The 20,345-nt window shown below is 43.6% G+C and overlaps 1 protein-coding gene across 1 annotated transcript in view; it reads right to left on the bottom strand.

Annotated features, from left to right (window-relative positions):
- Positions 1-4,566: 4,566 nt before the first annotated feature.
- LOC148151762 (heme-binding protein 2-like) overlaps positions 4,567-20,345 on the bottom strand; it is a 193,029-nt gene continuing 177,250 nt past the window's right edge. The window contains exons 3-7 of the mRNA XM_087984002.1: positions 14,375-14,511; positions 14,027-14,289; positions 11,224-11,353; positions 7,931-8,105; positions 4,567-6,163 (exon numbers count right to left, since the gene is read on the bottom strand). Coding sequence (XP_087840128.1) covers positions 5,989-6,163; positions 7,931-8,105; positions 11,224-11,353; positions 14,027-14,158 — 612 coding nt within the window. The 5' untranslated portion in view covers positions 14,159-14,289; positions 14,375-14,511 and the 3' untranslated portion in view covers positions 4,567-5,988. The remainder of the gene's footprint in view (positions 6,164-7,930; positions 8,106-11,223; positions 11,354-14,026; positions 14,290-14,374; positions 14,512-20,345) is intronic.

Raw genomic sequence — 20,345 nt, 5'->3', positions numbered from 1 at the left:
AGTGGAATTGAACCCAGGTCCCAGGCACTGGAACGCAGCTCACCTCTGAGTCATTGTGCCAGCCCTGTTCATTGAGAACTGTCAATGTGACATTGGTGACCTCAAGTTCTCTGTGTCCCTTCCCATTTCAACTTATCTCCCTCTGAAATGACTGCGCTCTGTGGTTCCCAGTTCTAACCCTGACTTTCTGATCAAGCCTGCCAACAAGGGTGGTACTGTTGTTGCTTGGCGTACTGATCTCTGCATCTCAGAGACTGAGCGCCAACTCTCAGATGTCTCCTCCTACCTCTTCCAGGACCATGATCTAACCATTGAATGCCAGGCCATTGTGTCCATCACGGTCACTGATCTCATTTCACCTGGTGATCTCCACCCTGTGTCTCCAAGCTCATCATCCCTCGACCCTGCTTCTTCCTCCTTCCCAAAATCCACAAACACAACCATCCAGGCAGACCCATTGTTCCTGCCGGCTCCTGCTCCTCTGACACATCTCTTCCAACCTCGATCTGATTTCTTCCCACCTTGTCCAGTCCATTCCCAATTACATCCCCGATTCTTCTGATGCCTTACATCAGTTTCAGAATTTCCAGTTTGCAGGCACCAGCCACCTCGTCTTCAGCGTGGACCTGTGATCCCTTTACACGTCCATCCCCGATCAGGATGGTCTCAAGGCTCTCCACCTCCTGAGAAAATGGCCTGAATCATCCCCATCCACCACTAACCTCCTCCGCCTTGCCAAGCCTGTTCTCACCCTGAACAACTCATCCCTTTAACTCCTCTCACTTTATTCAGGTCAAACAGGGGGTGGATGAGCACCCTTATTGGCCATAGTTAGGTCTGTCTCGTTGTGGTGTACATGGGAAATTCTTTGTTTCAGTCCTGCTCTGACACCCACACACAACTCTTTCTCGTGTTCATTGATGACATCATCAGCGCTGAATCCCTCTCTCAGTTTGAATTGGAAAAGTTTATTTGTTGCAATTTCAACTTTTACCCTGCTCTCACCTTCCATGGTCCATTCCTGACTCCTCCCTTCCCCTTCTCGATATCTCTGTTTCCAGTTTTGGCCACCAATATCCACCACAAACCCACCGACTCCCACAGTTACCATGACTAACCATCCTCTCACCTTGCTTCCTGTAAAGACTCAATTCCATTCTCCCAGTTCCTCCATCTCTGTCGTATCTGTTCTGATGATGTCAGTTTTGACAAATGGGTGCTCAGAAACCTCCACCATCTTCCTCAACCGAAGATTCTCCACACCACGGTTGACAGAGCCCTCAGCCGTGTCCGACCAACCTGCCACATTTTGGCCCTCACACTCTCTCTTCCCTCCCACAACAGTGATAGGGTCCCTCTTGTCCTCACCACAATCTAACCAGGATCCATATCCATCGAATCATTAGCCGCCATTTTCTCTCCCTCAGCGGGATGCCACCGCCGTACATGTGGCCCCCCCTCCCCTCCCCTCCCCTCCCTTCCCAGCGTTCCACTGGCACTGTTCACTTTGAGACACTTTGGTCTACTCCTCCTCCACTCCCAACACCTTCCCACATCCCCACACTACTCTCCAATGGAATTGCCATCCTTTCTTTAACATGAATACCAACCTTTTCCAGACTGCCGTCAGTTCTGAAGAATGGTCGCTGGTCCCAAAATGTTAACTCTACTTTCTCCCAACAGATGCTGCCAGAGGTTTTCCAGCAATGTTTGGTTTTGTTCTTGATTTCCAGCATCCTCAGTTTTTAGGTTTTTAGCTGACTTGGTGAGCTTGGTTTGATTTATAATTGGAGAAAGTGAGGACTGCAGATGCTGGAGATCAGAGTCGGAGAGTGTGGGCGCTGGAAAAGCACAGCGGGTCAGGCAGCATCCGAGGAGCAGGAGAGTCGAGGTTTCAGGCATAAGCGCTTCATTAGCAATGAGCTTGATGAAGGTTCTGCTGGCACAATAGGTGAATGCAGGGAACTTATATGTTAGTATAGAGTCGCAAGCAATGCTGGGGCTGTGAATTCGAGCCACCCCGGGAGGAGCTTTATTCGACCGTTGCAAGATCCACTGCCTCCGAAACCAATGCACGGCCTACCTAGCACGTCACTTCAGCCTCGTAGTTGCCTCCACAGCAGCCACTTCTGCCCCCACGAATGTCACTCACCAGAACACCAACAATGACATTGCCTACGTCATACATTACATCATTTCCGTCCCCGTGGATGACACTAAGGGCATCACTTCCCCCTGACCCCAAGGATGAGGGTCACTTCTGTTGGTGATGTCACCCACGATCCCATAACCACACCCACTCCAGTTAATGTCTCCGCCCCCACTCCCAACTCCAGCCCCACACCAGGTCGTAGCTCCCAGCCCTGCCATGTATTTACCATTCCCCTGATTTCCCCCTCACTGAGGATGAACATTCAGGCCTCAGCAAAGGCCTCACCTTCATTCCCCCACACTCCCGGATCAATGGGTTTACACGTGATGTGATATCAAAGATTTCTTCCTCCGCCTCCGGGCTCAGTTTTTCCACAAAGACTCCTGCCCACCCTCCGAGGACCCCATCCACCTGGACACCCCATGCTGTCTGTTACCTGCCATTGAACTCTGCATTTCCAACTGCTGCCAGGACATTAACTGCCGCAAACTGTCGACCCCCCTCACCCATTCCAACCTCTCACACTCGCAACACGCAACCCTCCACTTCCTCCGCTCCAATCCCAACCTCACCATCAAACCAGCAGACAAGGTGGGGGCGCAGTGGTAGTTTGGCACATCGCTGAAGCCAAGTGCCAACTCATGGACACGTCCTCCTACTGCCCCCTCAACCATGACCTCACCTCCCTCATTCCTGATGAAGAGCTTATGTCTGAAACGTCGATTCTCCTGCTCCTTGGATGCTGCCTGACCTGCTGTGCTTTTCCAGCACCACACTTCTCGACTTTGATGTATTATTGTCACAGATCTTGATAACTGGGTCAATGGGCTGAAGAGTAGCAGTTGCAGTTTAGTTTGGTTTAATGCGATGTATTACACTTTTAGTAAAACAAACAAGGGCAGGACTGAAACAATTAAAAGTCGGGCCTCGGGTAATTTTGTAGAACAGAGACCTAAGGGTTCAGGTGCACATTCTTTGAACTTTGCATGATTTATGGATAGGATGGTTAAGAAGGTGTTTGGCACACTTGCCTTCATTGCTCAGACCTTTGAGTCTCGGAATTAGGAAGTCATTTTGAAGTTGTATGAGACTTGGTGAGGCCTTTTCTGGAGTACTGAAATGCCGCTTCAGCTGGAAAGAGTATTTAGGCCCTTGGATGGTGAGCAGGGAGGAGGGGAAGGGGCAGGTGTTGCACCTTCTGCAGTTACCTGGGAAGGTGCCCTGGAAAGGAGAGGGGTGTTGGTGATCGAGGAATGGGCTAGGATGTCCTGGAGGGAATGATCCCTGTGAAATGCAGACAGTGGGAGTGAGGGGAAGATGTGTTTGGTGGTGCCTTTCTGCTGGTATTGTCTGAAATGTTGGAGAATGGCCCTTTGAATGCAGTATGACTGGTGAGATGAAAAGTGAGGGCAAGGGAGATGAGATCACGCTGTTGTGAGTGATGGGAGGGACAAGGGCAGATCCACAGGTCATGGTCAGATGTGGCTGAGGGCCCTGTCAACCACAGTGGCAGGAAACCATAGTTATGGAAGAAGGAAGCCATGTCAGCAGCGCTGCTTTGGAAGGTGGCATCATCCGAACAGATACGATATCGGTGAAGGAACTGGGAGAGGGATGATGGGAGTTCTTGCAGGATGTGGGGTGTGACAAATTACAGTGAAGGTAGCTATGAGAGTCAGTGGCTTTGCAGTGGATGGCAGTGGACAGTTTATTCACCAAAATGGGGATGGAGAGGTCAAGGTAAGGAATGGAAGTGTTGGAAATGGACAGTGTGAAAGTTATAGAAAGGTGGAAGTTGGAGACAAAATGCACAATTTTCTTCAAGGTCCGGATGGGAGCAAAAAGCAGCGCCCAAACAGTTGTCGAAGTATTCAATAAAGAATTGTGGGAGGGTGCCTGTGTAGGACTGGAACAAGGATTGTTCCACATACTCCATAAAGAGACAGGCAGAACTGGGGCTCATGCAGGTGTCCATCGCCACTCCTTTGACTTGGCCAAAGTGAGGTGAATTAAAGGAGAAAGTGTTCAGTGAGAACAGATTCAGCCAGGCAGAGGAGTGTGGTGGTGGATAGGGAGTGTGCAGGCCTCTAGTCTAGCACAAAGCCAAGAGCCGTCAGACCATCCTGGTGGGGACTGGAGGTATTGAGGGATTGGGCATCTATGGTGTGGCAAAGTTGGTATTGTTTTGTTTTCCTTATTGCTTCACTGTTTTGTTATACAGCAAAGACAGTAAATGGATCTTCCAGCAGATGGTGAGGATCCATCCGCTGCATGATTTGATTAACTGATGGATCCGACTCAAGGATCTGATTGGCCTGCACTACTCCTACCTTGTGAGTATGTATGCATGGGCCTTCCCCAAATTAACACTGTGGCCAGCCTTATAGTCAACGTCCACACCCACAAACAAAGTGTTGTCATGCATCACCCTTTATTTCACAGTGAGTATACATTCCCAGCAATTAGAAAAACATCAGATAAGCAAAGGCGAGAAAATAAAGGCTTATTTACTCCATAAAAGAAACCTGTGAATGTGTCATTTTAAACAGGAATAAAACCTTTTCAGAATCACAGATTCAGTTTGTCTGTGCTCAATATGCGAAGATACTTTTGAGGAAGTCAGAATTGTATTTCATCTCCAGTCTCTGGATAATGATTTGGACCAATTTTAAAGTGCTTCATATTGGAGTCTCAAATATATTCAATGCCCCATTGGCAGGTGCCTCCAGTGAATATGTTGCCCTCATACTGGGCACCATCTATGGTTGATACAGTTATATTTGTCCAATTGTAATTTCACTTTACAGAAGGCACACATAGATTGAAATTTGCAAGCTGTGCTAAAAAATCCTCTGCATCGTTACAATTTAAGCATTCCCTTGTAAGTAAATATTTCAATCTGAAACTAACAGAGTGGTAAAGTGTCATGATTTCACACGTAATTACTTCAGTACTTTGTGCTCTGCAACAATACACTGTTCTGATATCAACTTTAAACATTCTGATGAGCATGATGGAGTAAGCAAATATAACCCATTGCTGTGTGAAGAGAGAACATTTTGGAACTTATCCTATCACCAGAAACTTCTTGACCTCAGTTTATACCCAATTTATTTAAAGCAACTTTATAGAAAAGGGAAATTAGTAGATAGCTGAATCCCTGTTAGCGCAGAGTCTACTACCTGTGAACAATTGGGATTAATCCGATGTGTGTGTGAGACTTTAAGATCAAATCACCAGAGGAGTCACTAAAGTCTTTCCCCTCTCCCTAAGATCCAGGTATCGGAAATGAATCCAGTCCTCCATTTGAAGCCAAGCCATTGTTTTATAAATATTTACCATCACTTCCTTCCCTTTGTGCTCTCTGCAATTTATTTTAACTGGGAAATGACAGGACTGCAGTTCCTAGTGAGAGCGAAGAACTAAAGAACTACCTACCCAGGATTATGTGTTGACATTTTGAGTTGAATACATGCAAGAGGAGCTTCAGAAAGTAATTAACCAAAAACATTTGAAAACTGAATGTCCAACAGAATCAGAAAAGGCAAAAAAAACCTGACTGTTTTAGTGAACAGAGCTGAAGTAAGCTCATGCCAAAATGAGGCACTGTGAGTTGGAGACAAAACTTTCTCACTGCTGGTGAAGGGCAGTGTTTATGAAGAGGACCATAGGGCTCTGAGGAGAGGAGATTGGGGGAACTGTTCGATACTGCAAATACTGGCCCATGCACAGAGTGAAATCCAATGTGTACCAGATGGGAGATCAAAAAAGCTTAGAAACATAGAATAGTATTAAGCACAGCTCACTGTTTGATGTCTGAAATGTTTAGAAAAGTTTTAACTTTTCTTTTGAAAGGCAACTTCCATTAGCCCACGTTTGTTAAACCAACAGAGGGAAAAGAAACTGCTATCAAAGGATTTGTTGTCAGCTTCCAAGTCCTTCTTCAATTGAAGCACACGATCTCCGTATGCTTGGCTGCTAAGATTACTGCCATCTTTTTCATCAAAAGCCCTGCAACAGAGTGAAGTAAATGTCAGTTTACTTTGGAGCATAAGGCCATTGAAAAGAAGAACAACAGCAGGCTATTCAGCTCCCACTTGAAATAACTGTAATAGAATAGAACATCAGATATCACAGGGAAACGATGTAGTTTGGGTGGGGCTCTGATCAAAGAGAGTGAAAGTGTTCTTCCAAACACCACCAAGTGAGATATTTGTGAGAATGACAGAAAGAAGAGAAGCCCACCTTCAGATAAACGGGCTCAGTTGAATGGGGAGGTATTGCCATGTTCTCCGAAGTAGGAAGTGAAGGTTTTGTGACGTGTGTCGACTCAGTAAAAGGTTTGTGTTAATCAGCATCTGCACCTGATGTGAGCAGCCCATTAATCACAGTCTGACCTGATTTTGAGTCACGTAGGTAAAAGAAGTGACGCACTTAATGTAAAAGACTTTGGTACAATACTCATAGAGATCAACACAGTGAGAAAATTAAACTTCTCAAATAATCCAGGCAAAGAAAACTGATGGCAAAAGTTTAGCTTTTGCAAACAGATGATATAAATCAAGAAAACTACACAGTCATAGAGATGGACAGCATGAAAACAGTCTTTGGTCCAACTTGTCCATGCCAACCAGATATCCTAACTTAATCTGATCCAATTTGTCAGGAGTTGGCCCATATCCCTCTGAACCCTTCCTATTTATATACCCATCCAGATGCCTAATGATGGTGAGACAAAAAGTGTTCAGCTATGTAAAGTGAGGCTTGAGTGTCTGGAGAAGAGTGGAGAATTTGTGGTAGGAGTACAGGTCAAACTCTCAGCTCCAGGAATACAACTTATCATTGCAAATGATGGAGCTGATACACCGATATCAGCTCTATTCTAGTTGAAAAGCCAGTGGAGGCGCAGGCAACTGAAGCAATGCAGGATGTTTATCCAGGAATCTTTCCAGATTGTGTCTTAATGAGATCACAGAGTCACAAGCTGAAGCAGGAGAGATCAAAAGGCACAGATAAGGAGGCATTATCCAAGACTGTTTTTGATCAGATAAGTGGGACAGAGCAGGAGCCAATTGTTAAAAATGCAAGTATCTTTCGATCTGCGAAGCTTATTGAGTTACAGCAGAAAGGTGAGAATTTAAAGCAGTTGTATCAAAAGGCATATACATGGAAGGAGAGTGAATGTATCCCTGTGCAATATGACCTGAAAAATGATGCCTTAATGAGGAAATGGAGACGATCAGACATTCAAGCAGATGAGAAATGGGCAGATGTTCATCAGATTGTTTTGCCAGTAGAATATAGGAGGTGTTGGAGTGGCACATGAGCTAGCACTTGGAGGTCATATCGGAATGAGGAAAACACAGGCTAAAATACAAAGATTTTTACTGGCCTGGACTACACAAAGATGGAGTTGAATTTTGCCAGGCATGTCATACATGTCAGCTCATAGGAAACCGCAGGCAGTAATAAAACCTGTACCTTTAATACCTATTCCAGCATTTGAGGAATTTTTCACAAGAGTCTTGATTGATTATGTAAGTCCCTTACCTCAAACAAAAAGTGGGAATAAGTACTTATTAACAATAATGGATATATCGACGAGATTTCCTGAGGCAGTCCCATTACACAATATCACAACGAGAAGGTTGTAGAAGAATTACTTAAAATGTTCACTGAACATGAACTACCAGTAGAGACACTGTCACAATATCAACCCTTTGCTTCAGGAGACACAAAAAAAGCATTTTAAGTCATTTTGTTACACATCATACTCACCTGACATAGAACCAATCATGAATTTTTGCTCCGATTCGAACCAATGGATCTTTTGGCTGAGGTGTACTTGTGATTTGAGGAGTTAATATGACAAATACTTTGAAGTTATCTTGTATTTTGCCATCTTTTATGTATCCAAAGATTCCCCAAGGGGCCTCGAGAGGAACAATTGTTTCTGCAGACAAAAGGGAACACAGTTGCAGTGTTTGACAAGGTGATAATTAGGGGCATTGCCGGTCGTGATTTAAAAGTTACAAATGGGGGAGAGATGATGGACTGGTTAACACCCCACACATCTATCATTCTCTTGAAATACCTGTAGCCCTGCTTGATTGACAGCTCTGGTTAGAGACAAAAAAAACAGCAAATGCAGGAATCCAAGATGAACACGCAGGAGGCTGAAAGAGCACAGCAAGCCAGACAGCATCAGGACTGAAGAAGGGTTACACCTGAAACATTGACTTCTCCACCTGATTGACAGTTGTGACTGTGACTACTTTTGTCACCTTCACAATATTTATTTAATCGAGGTTAAGAGTTTAAGTGTTTGTGGTTTCTGCAGTTAAAGCTGCAATGAATTTTGATGATTGCCAACATTTATATCCTGCCGTAAAAAGAGGTTTATTTTAACGGAGTGGAAAGTTATGAAAGAATGAACTTCTAAAAAAATTTTCATAAATCCTGCTGTCAATATGTGGTTCATTGCTTCTGTACAGTGTACCGTGGGTAAATAGGCAGTGGTGCACCCTAGCATTGGGGACTTGAGGGTCTATGGAGTTTGAGGGGCATAAATTGACCTGGGCATACAAGAAACTAGGGGTTGTTTGTGGCATGGATGGAAGGTTGGGGTGGGGATGACGGAATGGGTTTGGGACAAAGACTGCAGGGTTTTTCTGTTTTTATTGGAACTGGGATGAAAAGGCTACCTCCAAACTTTTTCCCAGGATCATGGCCTGGCAGTAGCCCACAGCTGACATTCTGAGTGTCTTCCTTGTCATTTCCTCCAAGCGCAGGGAAGACAACTCTCACTTTCCATTTTCAGATGAAAATCCAGGCCTGCATCTCCAGATTCTCCAGCCAAGACAGACAGTTTCTCAGAATTCACCCTCTCAAGTGTCATCAGCAACTTGGATCTTGTAATGGGATCACCATCTTCTAACATCTGGGGCCTCAGCACTTATATCCAGAGCATCCATTAATTATGCTTGCCATCATGAAAATGCTACTTTTATTTCTACTTCCTTTTTTCCTTCATTAACCAATACTCTTTCTTGCCGATATTTTACCTCCAATACTTACTGTCAAATTAGTTTTTTATGAACAACCTTATCAAAACATTTTAGAACTTTAAGCATTCTATTGGTACTGATTCCCTTTTACCCTCAAAAACCTCTTGCTTTCATTACCTAGATCATTGAGGAAAGGAATTGGGACATCATGTTGTGACTGTACAGGATACTGGTGAAGTCAATTTTGGAGTAATGTATACAGTCTTTGTTGCACTGCTCAAGGAGAGATATTATTAAATTGGAGAAGGTTCAGAAAAGGTTTGCCAGGATGTTGCTGGGTCTGGAGGCTTTGAGTTATCAGGAGAGGCAGGATAGGCTGGGACTTTTTTCACTGGTGTGGCGGGGGTTGCTTGGTAACTTTATTGAGTCTTACAAGATCATGAGGGGCGTAGATAAGACAAATAACAAATAACTCTGGGGTGTGTGAGTTCAAAAATAGAGGGCATTAGTTTTAATGTGAGAGGAGAAACATTTAAAGGGGACCTGAGGGTCAATGTTTTTTCACAATGATGTTTCTTATGTGGAATAAACTGCCAGAGGCAGTGGCAGATGCAGGTACAGTTACAACATTTAAAAGACGTTTGAGCGAGTCGATGAATAGGAAAGGTTTCAAGGAATATGGGCCAAACACGGGCAAGTGGGACTAGTTTACTTTGGGAAACGTGCTCAGCATGGATGAGTTGGACCGAAGGGTACGTTTCTGTGCTATATGGCTATAACTCTTTTACTGTATTTTAGCATCTGGAGAGATTTGGAAAATTAGACCTCACAATTCCATTTTTCAGAACCCCAAGATTTAGCTATTAGATTTGTCAATTTTTGGACCCTTAAATTTCACCCAATCTTTTTGTCATCTCAGATGAATTATGTCAGTTTTTTTCAAGTTTGTTTGGTTTCCCTGTGTTTCTGATATGCAACTTATATCTTCTACATTGAAGGCTGAGGCAAAATGTATTTTCCCGTTTGCCTTGAATGTTCCTCACAGTAGAACTATCATCAATAGGAAATGATAGAGGCAATGTATATTTGAGCTCATCTTTATATTTCTACAAACGTTAATTCATTGTCTTTTTTTCATGTTTTTCTTTTGGTCATCAGAATTGTTTCTGAAATACTCTCAACTCTCAGGTTTACTGTTGTTATTTGGAATCTTACCAACCTATTCTTTTATTCTAATTCTGTCATTCACTTCCAATTATTGTTTCCTCAGTTTTGCACCAAACTGTAAGGATATGATTAAAAGTATATGAGTATACAAAGTAAAAGTATATGAAGTATTCCCACCAGCATTTGTTCTTCCTAATCTCCATCTGTACTGATTAAAATTCTTGAAATTCTGAACCAGGTTTCTTTCCCATCACTGCTGATTGTCATCCTTCAATTTCAGAGCCGACTTCTCCACCTTTTCTATTCTATTGGTCTTGAAATGTTTCTATCCTGGAATATTTATTTCCAAACATTGGTGACTTTGTAAGAATATCTCTGGGTACTGGATCTATTTTCCTTTTATCTATTTATGTAACCAGTTTACCTGAAGTATTACAATTTATTTACTGATAATCTTTACATTGACCTTACTCACCGATATGCTATCCCCATGAAACTCTCTGTCTCTTCCTATGTCACTTGGCTTACCTTTTTCCAGGTCACCCCTCTGCCCTATTGCCTTGACTTTTGTCCCGGAGATTAGAAAACCTTACTTTACCCCACCTAGCTCTGGGCTGGATAAGGTCGCCATGTCCAAAGACAAATCAGAGATCATGGTTGGAATAAGAAAGTGTGCTTGGTATCCCACTGTACCCATATATGGACAGCTTCCACAGATTCCAATAGGTTAGTAATGGAGGGCACAATGGACAGAATCCTGGAACAACCACTAAGATCAGCAAGCTGGAATCCTTTAGTCAGTGTGTATCGACATACAGAAAGTTTCAAATAAGCCAGGTCAAATATTAAAGGGTTGTTTTCAATTCCAATGTTACAGTGAAGGAACAGGAAAATTACCTGCATCATTGTGGAACTGTGAATATTCAAAAACTCTTTTGAGGCCGGCCTCCACCGCATTATTGATATCCATTCCGTCTATTTCTGTTTCAACCCAGGGGACAGGCTTAAATTCTGCTTCTTCATAACCCTAAAACAAGAAAATAACATTTATTAACATATGATGTGTGGGAAATCGTGTCTCACGAACTTGATTGAGTTTTTTGAAGAAGTAACGAGATTGATGAGGGCAGAGTGGTGGCCATGATCGATATGGACTTCAGTAAAGTATTTGACAAGGTTCCTCATGGAAGACTGGTTAGCAAGGTTAGATCTCACAGAATACAGGGAGAACTAGCCATTTGGATACAGAACTGGCTCAAAGGTAGAAGACAGAGGATGGTGGTGGAGGGTTGCCTTTCAGACTGGAGGCCTGTGACCAGTGGAGTGCCACAAGGATCGGTGCTGGGTCCTCTACTTTTTGTCATTTACATAAATGATTTGGATGTGAACAAGTAGGTATACTTGGTAAGTTTGCAGATGACAACAAAATTGGAGGTGTAGTGGGCAGCGAAGTTACCTTGGAGGACAACATGATCCTGACCAAATGAGCCAATGGGCTGAGGCATGGCAGATGGAGTTAATTTAGATAAATGTGAGGCACTACATTTTGATTAAACAAATCACAGCAGGATTTATACACTTAATAGTACGGTCCTAGCGAGTGTTGCTGAAAAAAAACCTTGGAGTGTAACTTCATAGCTCCTTGAAAGTAGAGTCGCGGGTAGATACAGTAGTGAAAAAGGAGTTTGGTATGCTTTCGTTTATTGGTCAGAACATTGAGTATAGGAGTTGGGAGGTCATGTTGAGGCTATAGAGAACATTGGCTCAGCCACTTTTGGAATATTGCGTGCAATTCTGGTCTCCTTCCTAACGGAAGAATGTTGTGAAATTTGAACGTGTTCCAAAAAGATTTACAAAGTGGTTGCCGGGGGTGGAAGATTTGAGCTATAGGGAGAGGCTGACTCTGCTGGGGCTGTTGTCCCTGGAGCATCAGAGGCTTAGGGGTGACCTTATAGAAGTTCGTAAAATCATGAGGGGCATGGATAGGATAAATAGACAAAGTCTTTTCCCTGGGGTAGGGGAGTCCAGAAATAGAGAGCATAGGGTTAGGGTGAGAGGAGAAAGATGTAAAGGGACCTAAAGGGCAACCTTTCCACACAGAAGGTGGTACGTGTATAAAATGAGCTGCCACAGGAATGGAGGAGGCCGGCACAATTACAGCTTTTAAAAGGCATCTGGATGGGAATGGAAATAGGGAAGGTTTAGAATTAGAATCTCTATAGTATGGAAATAGGCCCTTCGGCCCAACAAGTCCACACCGATCCTCCAAAGACTAACCCACCCAGACCCATTCCCCTACTCTATCTCATGCACTTAACCCTATGGGCAATTTAGCATGGCCAATTCACCTGACTTGCACATCTTTGGATTGTGGGAGGAAACCAGAGCACCCGGAGGAAACCCACACAGACACAGGGAGAATGTGCAAACTCTACACAGACAGTCGCCTGAGGCTGGAATTGAACCCGGGTCCCTGGTGCTGTGAGGCAGCAATGCTAGCCACTGAGCCACCTTCAAGTTTAGAGGGATATAGGCCAAGGGCTGGCAAATGGGACTAGATTAGTTTAGGATAACTGGTTGACATGGATGAGTTTGACCAATTGGTCTGTTTCCGTGCTGTACATCTCTATGACTGTAAAGTGTCTCTGAAAAAGAACTTTGTTCAAAGGACTGTCCCAGGTTTCTGGATGGAGCATTAAGGTGTCATTTAAGCTTTGAGTTTTAAAGGGAATTGGGAGATGTTGTTGGGATCTTGGTCTCAACACTTCTTAATTCATTTTGTTTTCCATTCAACTCTTTCATCTTGGTCATTTTTTGCACAATGGGCCATTTTCTCCCTTGGGCCTTTGGTATAAAATGTATGGAATGTTATTGAAAAATCTTCCACACTCAGTTACTGCAGATGTACACAAGATTAAGAAAATGTCAATGGCCTTGAATTTGGTCCTCGTTTCTGGTTGAGAAATCTGGACAAAAAATAACCAATTTCAAAAGAATATCTGATATTAGAAACAGGAACAAGGCAGTAAGATTTTGGCTGATCTTTGACTACACTTGATCTTCCAGTTTCTCACCTTGTTATGATACCTCCTGATGTGTTTTGAGCCCAAAGATTTATCTACCCCAGCCTTGAATATTCTCACCAGTTGATCATCGACAACTAAATAGTCTAAAGATTGATGATCATCTGAGTGAAGCTGGAGATTCCACAACAGGCTCATCGCTGCTTTCCAATGCTATCCCTATCTCCCTTGATATTATTTAGAAATCTATTGCTTGATGTCTTAAACATAATCAATGGCCAAGCTCCCAGGGGGAAAGGTTTCCAAACTTCACTGCCCTCTTAGTGAAGCGATTCTCCTCATCTCAGTCCGAAATGGCTGGTTCCCTTATTCTGAGACTGTGTTCTCCAATTCCCGAGACTCCAAGCCAACAGAAACACCCTTTCTACATCTACCTTAGCTGGCCCTTTAAGTGTTTTTAAAATGTCAATGAGTAGACCTCGCAGTCTTGAAAACTCTGGAGATTATGTGCCCAATCTGTTGTCCTGAGGATGAATATCAGTGCAGTCATGTTTCAGAGTTGAGGGGTAGAGTGGTTGTGGGCGATCGGTTACAGGCTATAGATCTGAAAACAGTCATTAAATAATTTATACTGGTACAAAAATGACAGAATGCAATAAACTTTGAATCGTACTTACATTCTCCAAGACGGCAGCCTCTGGTTCAGGACAGTCCAATTCTTCACAGAAATTGTCCACTTCTTGTACGTGGTTCTGCGCAGCAACCAGATACCCGAAGAGGACAGACACAGTTAAGAAGAGTCTCAGCATCTTGGTGTCTGCTCAAATCGGTCTTGAACGCACTGACTGACTCTCAGCACCTTCAGGTCGATCTGATGTTTGAGTAGAGACTATGGATCGCTTTATACTGTTTTGGGGTGATGGTTTTGAATATGGCTTGGCTGCAGGCATGAATTTCACATGATAAGGAAACAGATACAGAAACACCACAGCTGACTAAATATGGAAATATTATTTTATTACAACCTTGCGATGGATCATGGGCCCAGTTCGTCCTTTCTGTGGATAGTCAGAGGCTGGATACACCAAAAGATATGAAACAGTGTCCCTCAGAAATCCCGATCCAATCTTGTGTCCTAAAGTCTTCGGGTGGGTCTCTCACCCTGAATTCGATGTGGAGAATTGGAGAGATCTGATTAGATTCCTACAGTATGGAAACAGGCCCTTCAGCCCCACAAGTCCAGATTGACCCTCAGAAGATTAACTCACCAAACCCATTTCCCCACTCTATATTTACCCCTCAGCAAAAGTGAGGACTGTAGATGCTGGAGATCAGAGTCAAGATTAGAGTGGTGCTGGAAAAGCACAACAGGTCAGGCAGCATCCGAGGAGCAGGAAAATCAACGTTTTGGGCAAAAGCCCTTCAGGAATGATTCCAGATGAAGGGCTTTTGTCTGAAACATTGATTTTCCTGTTCCTCAGATGCTGCCTGACCTGTTGTGCTTTTCCAGCACCACTCTAACCTTGACTAATGCACCTAACACTATGGGCAATTGAGCATGGCCAATTTACTGAACCTGCACGCCTTTGGATTGTGAGAGGAAACCAGAACACCTGGAGGAAACCCACGCAGACACGGTGTGAATGTGCAAACTCCACACAGACAGTCGCCCGAGGCAGGAATCAAACCGGCATCCCTGACTCTGTGAGGCTGCAGTGCTAACCACTGTGCCGACTCACTGAGTTTGCCCTAGAAATAATTCATGGATAATAAAAACATTTCTAATTCCAGGTTAACTATACAGTTCGCCCGCTTGATTCTCACTGTGCCCCCACCTCCGATGTCACCAAATTCCCTGGCTACACAACAGTACTACAACCCACTATTCAACCATTCTGTGTGGATCTGGTTGTCCAGCATCATCCAATTATACCATTGACCAGGTGATTAACCCTGTTATCACCAGACTAGCCCTTCTGATCCAATGAACAACCCACCATGTGACTACACCCCGTACTGATCTGACTTTCCCCAGACTGAACCAACCACTCACATATGTGTAGAACTGCAGGAGATAGGCGAGGTCCTCAATGAATATTTCTCCTCAGTGTTTACTGTGGAGAAAGACATGGTAACGTGAGAACTTGGGGAAGTTAATAGTGATACCTTGAAGACAATCCATATCAGAGTTGAGGATTGCTGGATGTATTAGAATGTATGAAGGTGGATAAATCTCTGGTCCTGGCCAGATATACCCAAGAACGCTACAAGAGAGGAGAGAAGAAATTGCAGGGACCCCGGCTGATATTTTTACATCATTGTTAGCCACGGTTGAAGTTTGGGAAGGCTGGAAGGTAGCAAATGTTGTGCCCTTATTCAAGAAAGACAGCAAAGAAAAGCATGGAAACTATTGACCAGTAAGCCTAACCTCTGTGGGAGGTAAGTTACTTGAAAAAATTCTCAGAGAGAAGTTATACATGCTTTTGGAAAGACAGAGTTTGATTAAGTGTAGTCAGCATGGCTTTGTGCACGGGAGATCATGTTTCAGTTCTTGTTGGAGTTCTTTGATGAAATGACCAGGAGAGTTGTCAAGGACAGAGTGGTAAATGTAGTCTATATAGACTTCAATAAGGCCTTTGATACGGTTCCACATGGTAGGCTGCTCTAGAAGGTTAGATCGCATGGAATCCAGAGAGAGTTGGCAAATTGGATACTCAATTGGCTTGATGGTAGGAAGCAGAGGGTAAGAGTGGAAGGATGCTTGTTATGCTGGAGGCCTGTGACTGGTGGAGTCCCTCAGGGGTCGGTGTTGGGCCCATTACTGTTTGTTATCGAGAGCGATGATTTGGATGAGAATGAGCAAGGCATGATTAGTAAGTTTGCAGATAACATTGAAATAGGTGGTATTATGGACAGAGAGGAAGGCTTTCAGAAAATGCAGCAGGACTTTGATCAGCTGGGGAAGTGGGCCGAGAAATAGCAAATGGAGTTTAATATAACAAGCGTGAGGTCTTGCATTTTGGAACGACAAATCAAAGCAGGAGTTTCTTGGTGAATGGTAGGGCCTTAAGGAGTGTAGTGGAACAGAGAGACCTTGGAGTTCTGGTGCACAGTTCCCTGAACGTGGAGACCTACACCACAAGTAGATGGGGGAGTGAAGAAGGCTTTTGGCACACTGGCCTTAATTAGTCAGGGCACTGAGTATAGAAATTGGGAAATGATGTTGCAGTTGTACAGGATGTTGGTGAGGCCACACTTGGAGCACTGTGTTCAGTTTTGGTCACCTTGCAATAGGAAGGATGTTATTAAATGGGAAAGAGTGCAGAAGAAATATACAAGAATGTTACCAGGACTCAACAAAAGTTACAGGCAGAGGTTGGACAAGCTAGGACGTTTTTATTTCGAACATAGGAGACTGAGGGAGGATCTCACAGAAGGGTATAAGATCATCAGAGGCATGGATAAGGTGAATGCAATCAGTTCTTTGTCCCAAGGGTTGGGAATCGAGCACTCGAGGGCATCAGTTTAAGGTTAGAGGGGAAAGAATAAAAAGGAACCTGAGGGGCAACCTTTTTACACAGAGGGTGGTATGCATATGGCATGAGCTGCCAGCAGAAGTGGTTGCTGTGGGTACATTAACAATATTTAAAAGGCATTTGGACAAATACATGGAGAGGAAAGATTTGGAAATATATGGGCCAAGTGTAGGGAAATGGGGTTAGCGTGGTTAGACATTTTGTATGGCATCAACCAATTTGGACCAAAAGACCTGTCTCTGGATTGTTTGAACTCTATGACTCTATGATTCACCTCCCTCACCGGCTCATGCAACCAAATCTAATCACTGACCCCACCACCAATGGTCTGACCTAACCTCTCTCCCACCTCGGCCCTCCATGACCTTACGCAACTGCCTTTATCCCCCACCGACCTATCCTGATGTGAAGACACCCTCATCACACGACCACGACACCATCACCCAAACCAACTACTCCCAACCCTAAGATCAACCTCACCCTAACACCACTCCAGTAACTCCTCATCTGCTAATCTTTACTGTCCTTTAAGCCACCCGTCTGCCACTCTACCCCCAGAACTATCTACCACCCTGCTCACTCCCCCACCTGCCACTCTCCTCCCTTACCCATCTGCCACACTGACACCTCCACCACCTGCCACTTTACCCATGTTTGTTACATTTTTACTATCTCTCTAGCTTTTCACAAAGGCTTTGGGATAACTCTTCACCTTATTGCGATGTTGGTGCTTGTGCTGTCATAGGTGGGTACTGCTTCTACAAAGATTCTCAGTGCTGCTTTCTGTGGGGAGTCTTATACTGGGTGAGTTCTGCAGGATCCTCCATCTGAAGACTGGTTGAATAATTGGAGAGTTCAGTAACTATAGCCGGATTCTTCGGGGGGTTGGAGCAATGTGGGCAATGGTAAGATGTGTGGCTGAATCGGGAGAGAAGTCTGGTGAGATTTACTTCAATGTTTTGATCATCTCATTTCACCATTTACACTTTTCACAAGCAGCGTGGCAAATTCTCACTGGGCAATGGTGAGTCCCAATTGATGGCGATTATTGTTTGGTAATGTCCTGGTTGATGGTTTAACTCATCTCACTAATATTCCAGCTGTGCTCTTACCAAACTTGACAAACAAATAGCCATCAGGACATCTTTGCTAATTTTGAACCTGCTGGAACCATACCAGGATCTTGGTGGAGGGGCAATTGGAAAATTACAGCACTTTGCAACACTAGCCATAGGGTTTGTAGCATTGTTTCATTTTGTCTCCTTAAATTCTTCAATGCTTGTCTCTACAGATCTTAATTTCTTAAAGTATTAACACAAGTTATTGGGATTTAGTGGCAGTTAGATTTAAAGTTGAAAACAAGATGTAAATTGCTTTGAAAATTTTCCAGGTGATAACCAATCAGAAAGAATTGCAGGTAAATTTTAAATATCATTTGATAAAATCTTCAAGTAGTAAAAGACATGGACATGTTTTATACAAATCGGTTAGATGAACTTACTTTGCATTTTGTGACTGTTTTTCTGCTTCTCTCATGAGTTCAACATCAAAAGATGTAAAATACCATGTAAATATTACTGAGAGGCCAAGAGATGGGTTGTGGGTGTCTGACTGCAAAGTACACAAATTAACTCTGTAGCTCCCTCAAATCCAGGATCATGGTCAATGTCCCTGAAATCTGGACCACAAAAAGTTCACTGAAGTAAAGCCAGCATCCAGAGGCAAATCTGAAGCCAAATTCTATTTTTCCGTCTTGACATTTAAGTGCCTGCATTTCAGAGAAATATTTGGTTCCCCTTTTTAAATCTGTAAATTGTTCACGTGCTCTTCAGTCTCCCAACGAACAATCTTCAGCAGAATCATAACTGACTGGATCATTGCGCATTGTCTTCATGTTGTTTATTTCCTCCTGGGACATGATCATTCGTGACAGACTGACATTTATTACCTATTCCTTCCTTTTGTTTAGACAATGGTGGCAAGTTGTAATGTTGAGCCACTGCGGTCTGTGATATGAGTATTTGTAGCGAGACAGGAGAGTGACCTCTTCTGAATAAGACCATTTGTTAGACCCCAGCAAGATGCTTGTGTACAGTTGTTTATGACACAATTTATTACAAGAGGAATTGAACATGAAAGTAAGGATGCACTGAGCATTCATGTGCCTACATGTCAAATACTGGGTGCAGTTTCTATTTCCTTATTTAAGGAAGATTGTCAATGTACTGGAGGTGGTTTACAGAAAGATTACTAGATTAAAAGCTGAAGTGAATGAGTCATGCGGGATACACTGGACGGGATAGGCTTGTCTCCACTAGAGTTTAGAAGAGTGAGGGGTAATTGGATTAAGTGTATAAGACTCCTGAAGGGTCTTGACAAGGTGAACATGGAAAACATGTTTCTTTTTGTGGTTCAGTCCAGAAGTAGGACGTCATTACTGTAAAATTGGGTCACCCGATTGGAATATTTTCCTGTCAGAGGGTTGTATGACTTTGGAACTCACTGCCTGAGATTGTGGAGGTGCGGGTCATTGAATATTTATACATTTAGTCAAAGGAATGAAAGATTATCAGGAATGATGAGAATATGGAATTTGAAATACAGATAGTTCAGCCATGATCTTACTAGAGGAGGATCAAGGGGCCAAACGATCGGCTTTTGTTCCTATTTCGTATTTCTGTATGATTTGACGGGAGGTTTTAGAATTGCTGAAGAAAAATCTCTGGCGGCAGACCTTGAGCATTGACTAGTTTATGACACGGTGCATCATGTGGAGAAGATTGTCCTGACAGTGGCTCGGCAGAACTCCGAAGTATGGCAGAAAGGTACAAGGTTATACAGGGCTGAGACACAGGCTGACCTTTAATGCGGAGACATTTCTTCAGCCAGAGAGTGGTGGGCCTGTGGAATTCATTGCCACGGAGTGCAGGGGAAGCCGGGACGCTAAATGTCTTTAAGGCCGAGATTGATAGATTCTTGTTGTCTAGAGGAATTAAGGGCTACGGGGAGAACGCTGGTAAGTGGAGCTGAATTGCGCATCAGCCATGATTGAATGGTGGAGTGGACTCGATGGGCCGAATGGCCTTACTTCCACTCCTATGTCTTATGATCTTAATTACAAGGTGTCAGGATGGTTCGAGGAGATACTGAAGCAGGGGTCAGCTCTCGGGGTCAACCCCAATTGATGCTACTCATTCCGCAAGTGGACAGGATTGAAAGTTATTACTCAACGTGCTGTTTACAGAAATGCAGAACAAATGTAGGACAGGTGTCCTTATTCAGAGGAACAACACATGTTGGCAATATATCATAAACCAATTGATGGGGCTCAGCACGCTTGAGCAACTAAGCTACATGCTCTAGCAATACATCACAGTAGGGAAACACTGAGCAGGCAAACTGTGATACTTTGTACAGAGAAGCTACACTTTAGTATTACCTCCTGGTGAGGGAGGAATGA

This window comes from Chiloscyllium plagiosum, unplaced genomic scaffold (assembly GCF_037043375.1).
Source record: "Chiloscyllium plagiosum isolate Xiang-an unplaced genomic scaffold, Cpla_swu_hap1 HiC_scaffold_3, whole genome shotgun sequence".
Classification (NCBI taxonomy): domain Eukaryota; kingdom Metazoa; phylum Chordata; class Chondrichthyes; order Orectolobiformes; family Hemiscylliidae; genus Chiloscyllium; species Chiloscyllium plagiosum.
This window is presented reverse-complemented; position numbering and strand designations above follow the sequence as displayed.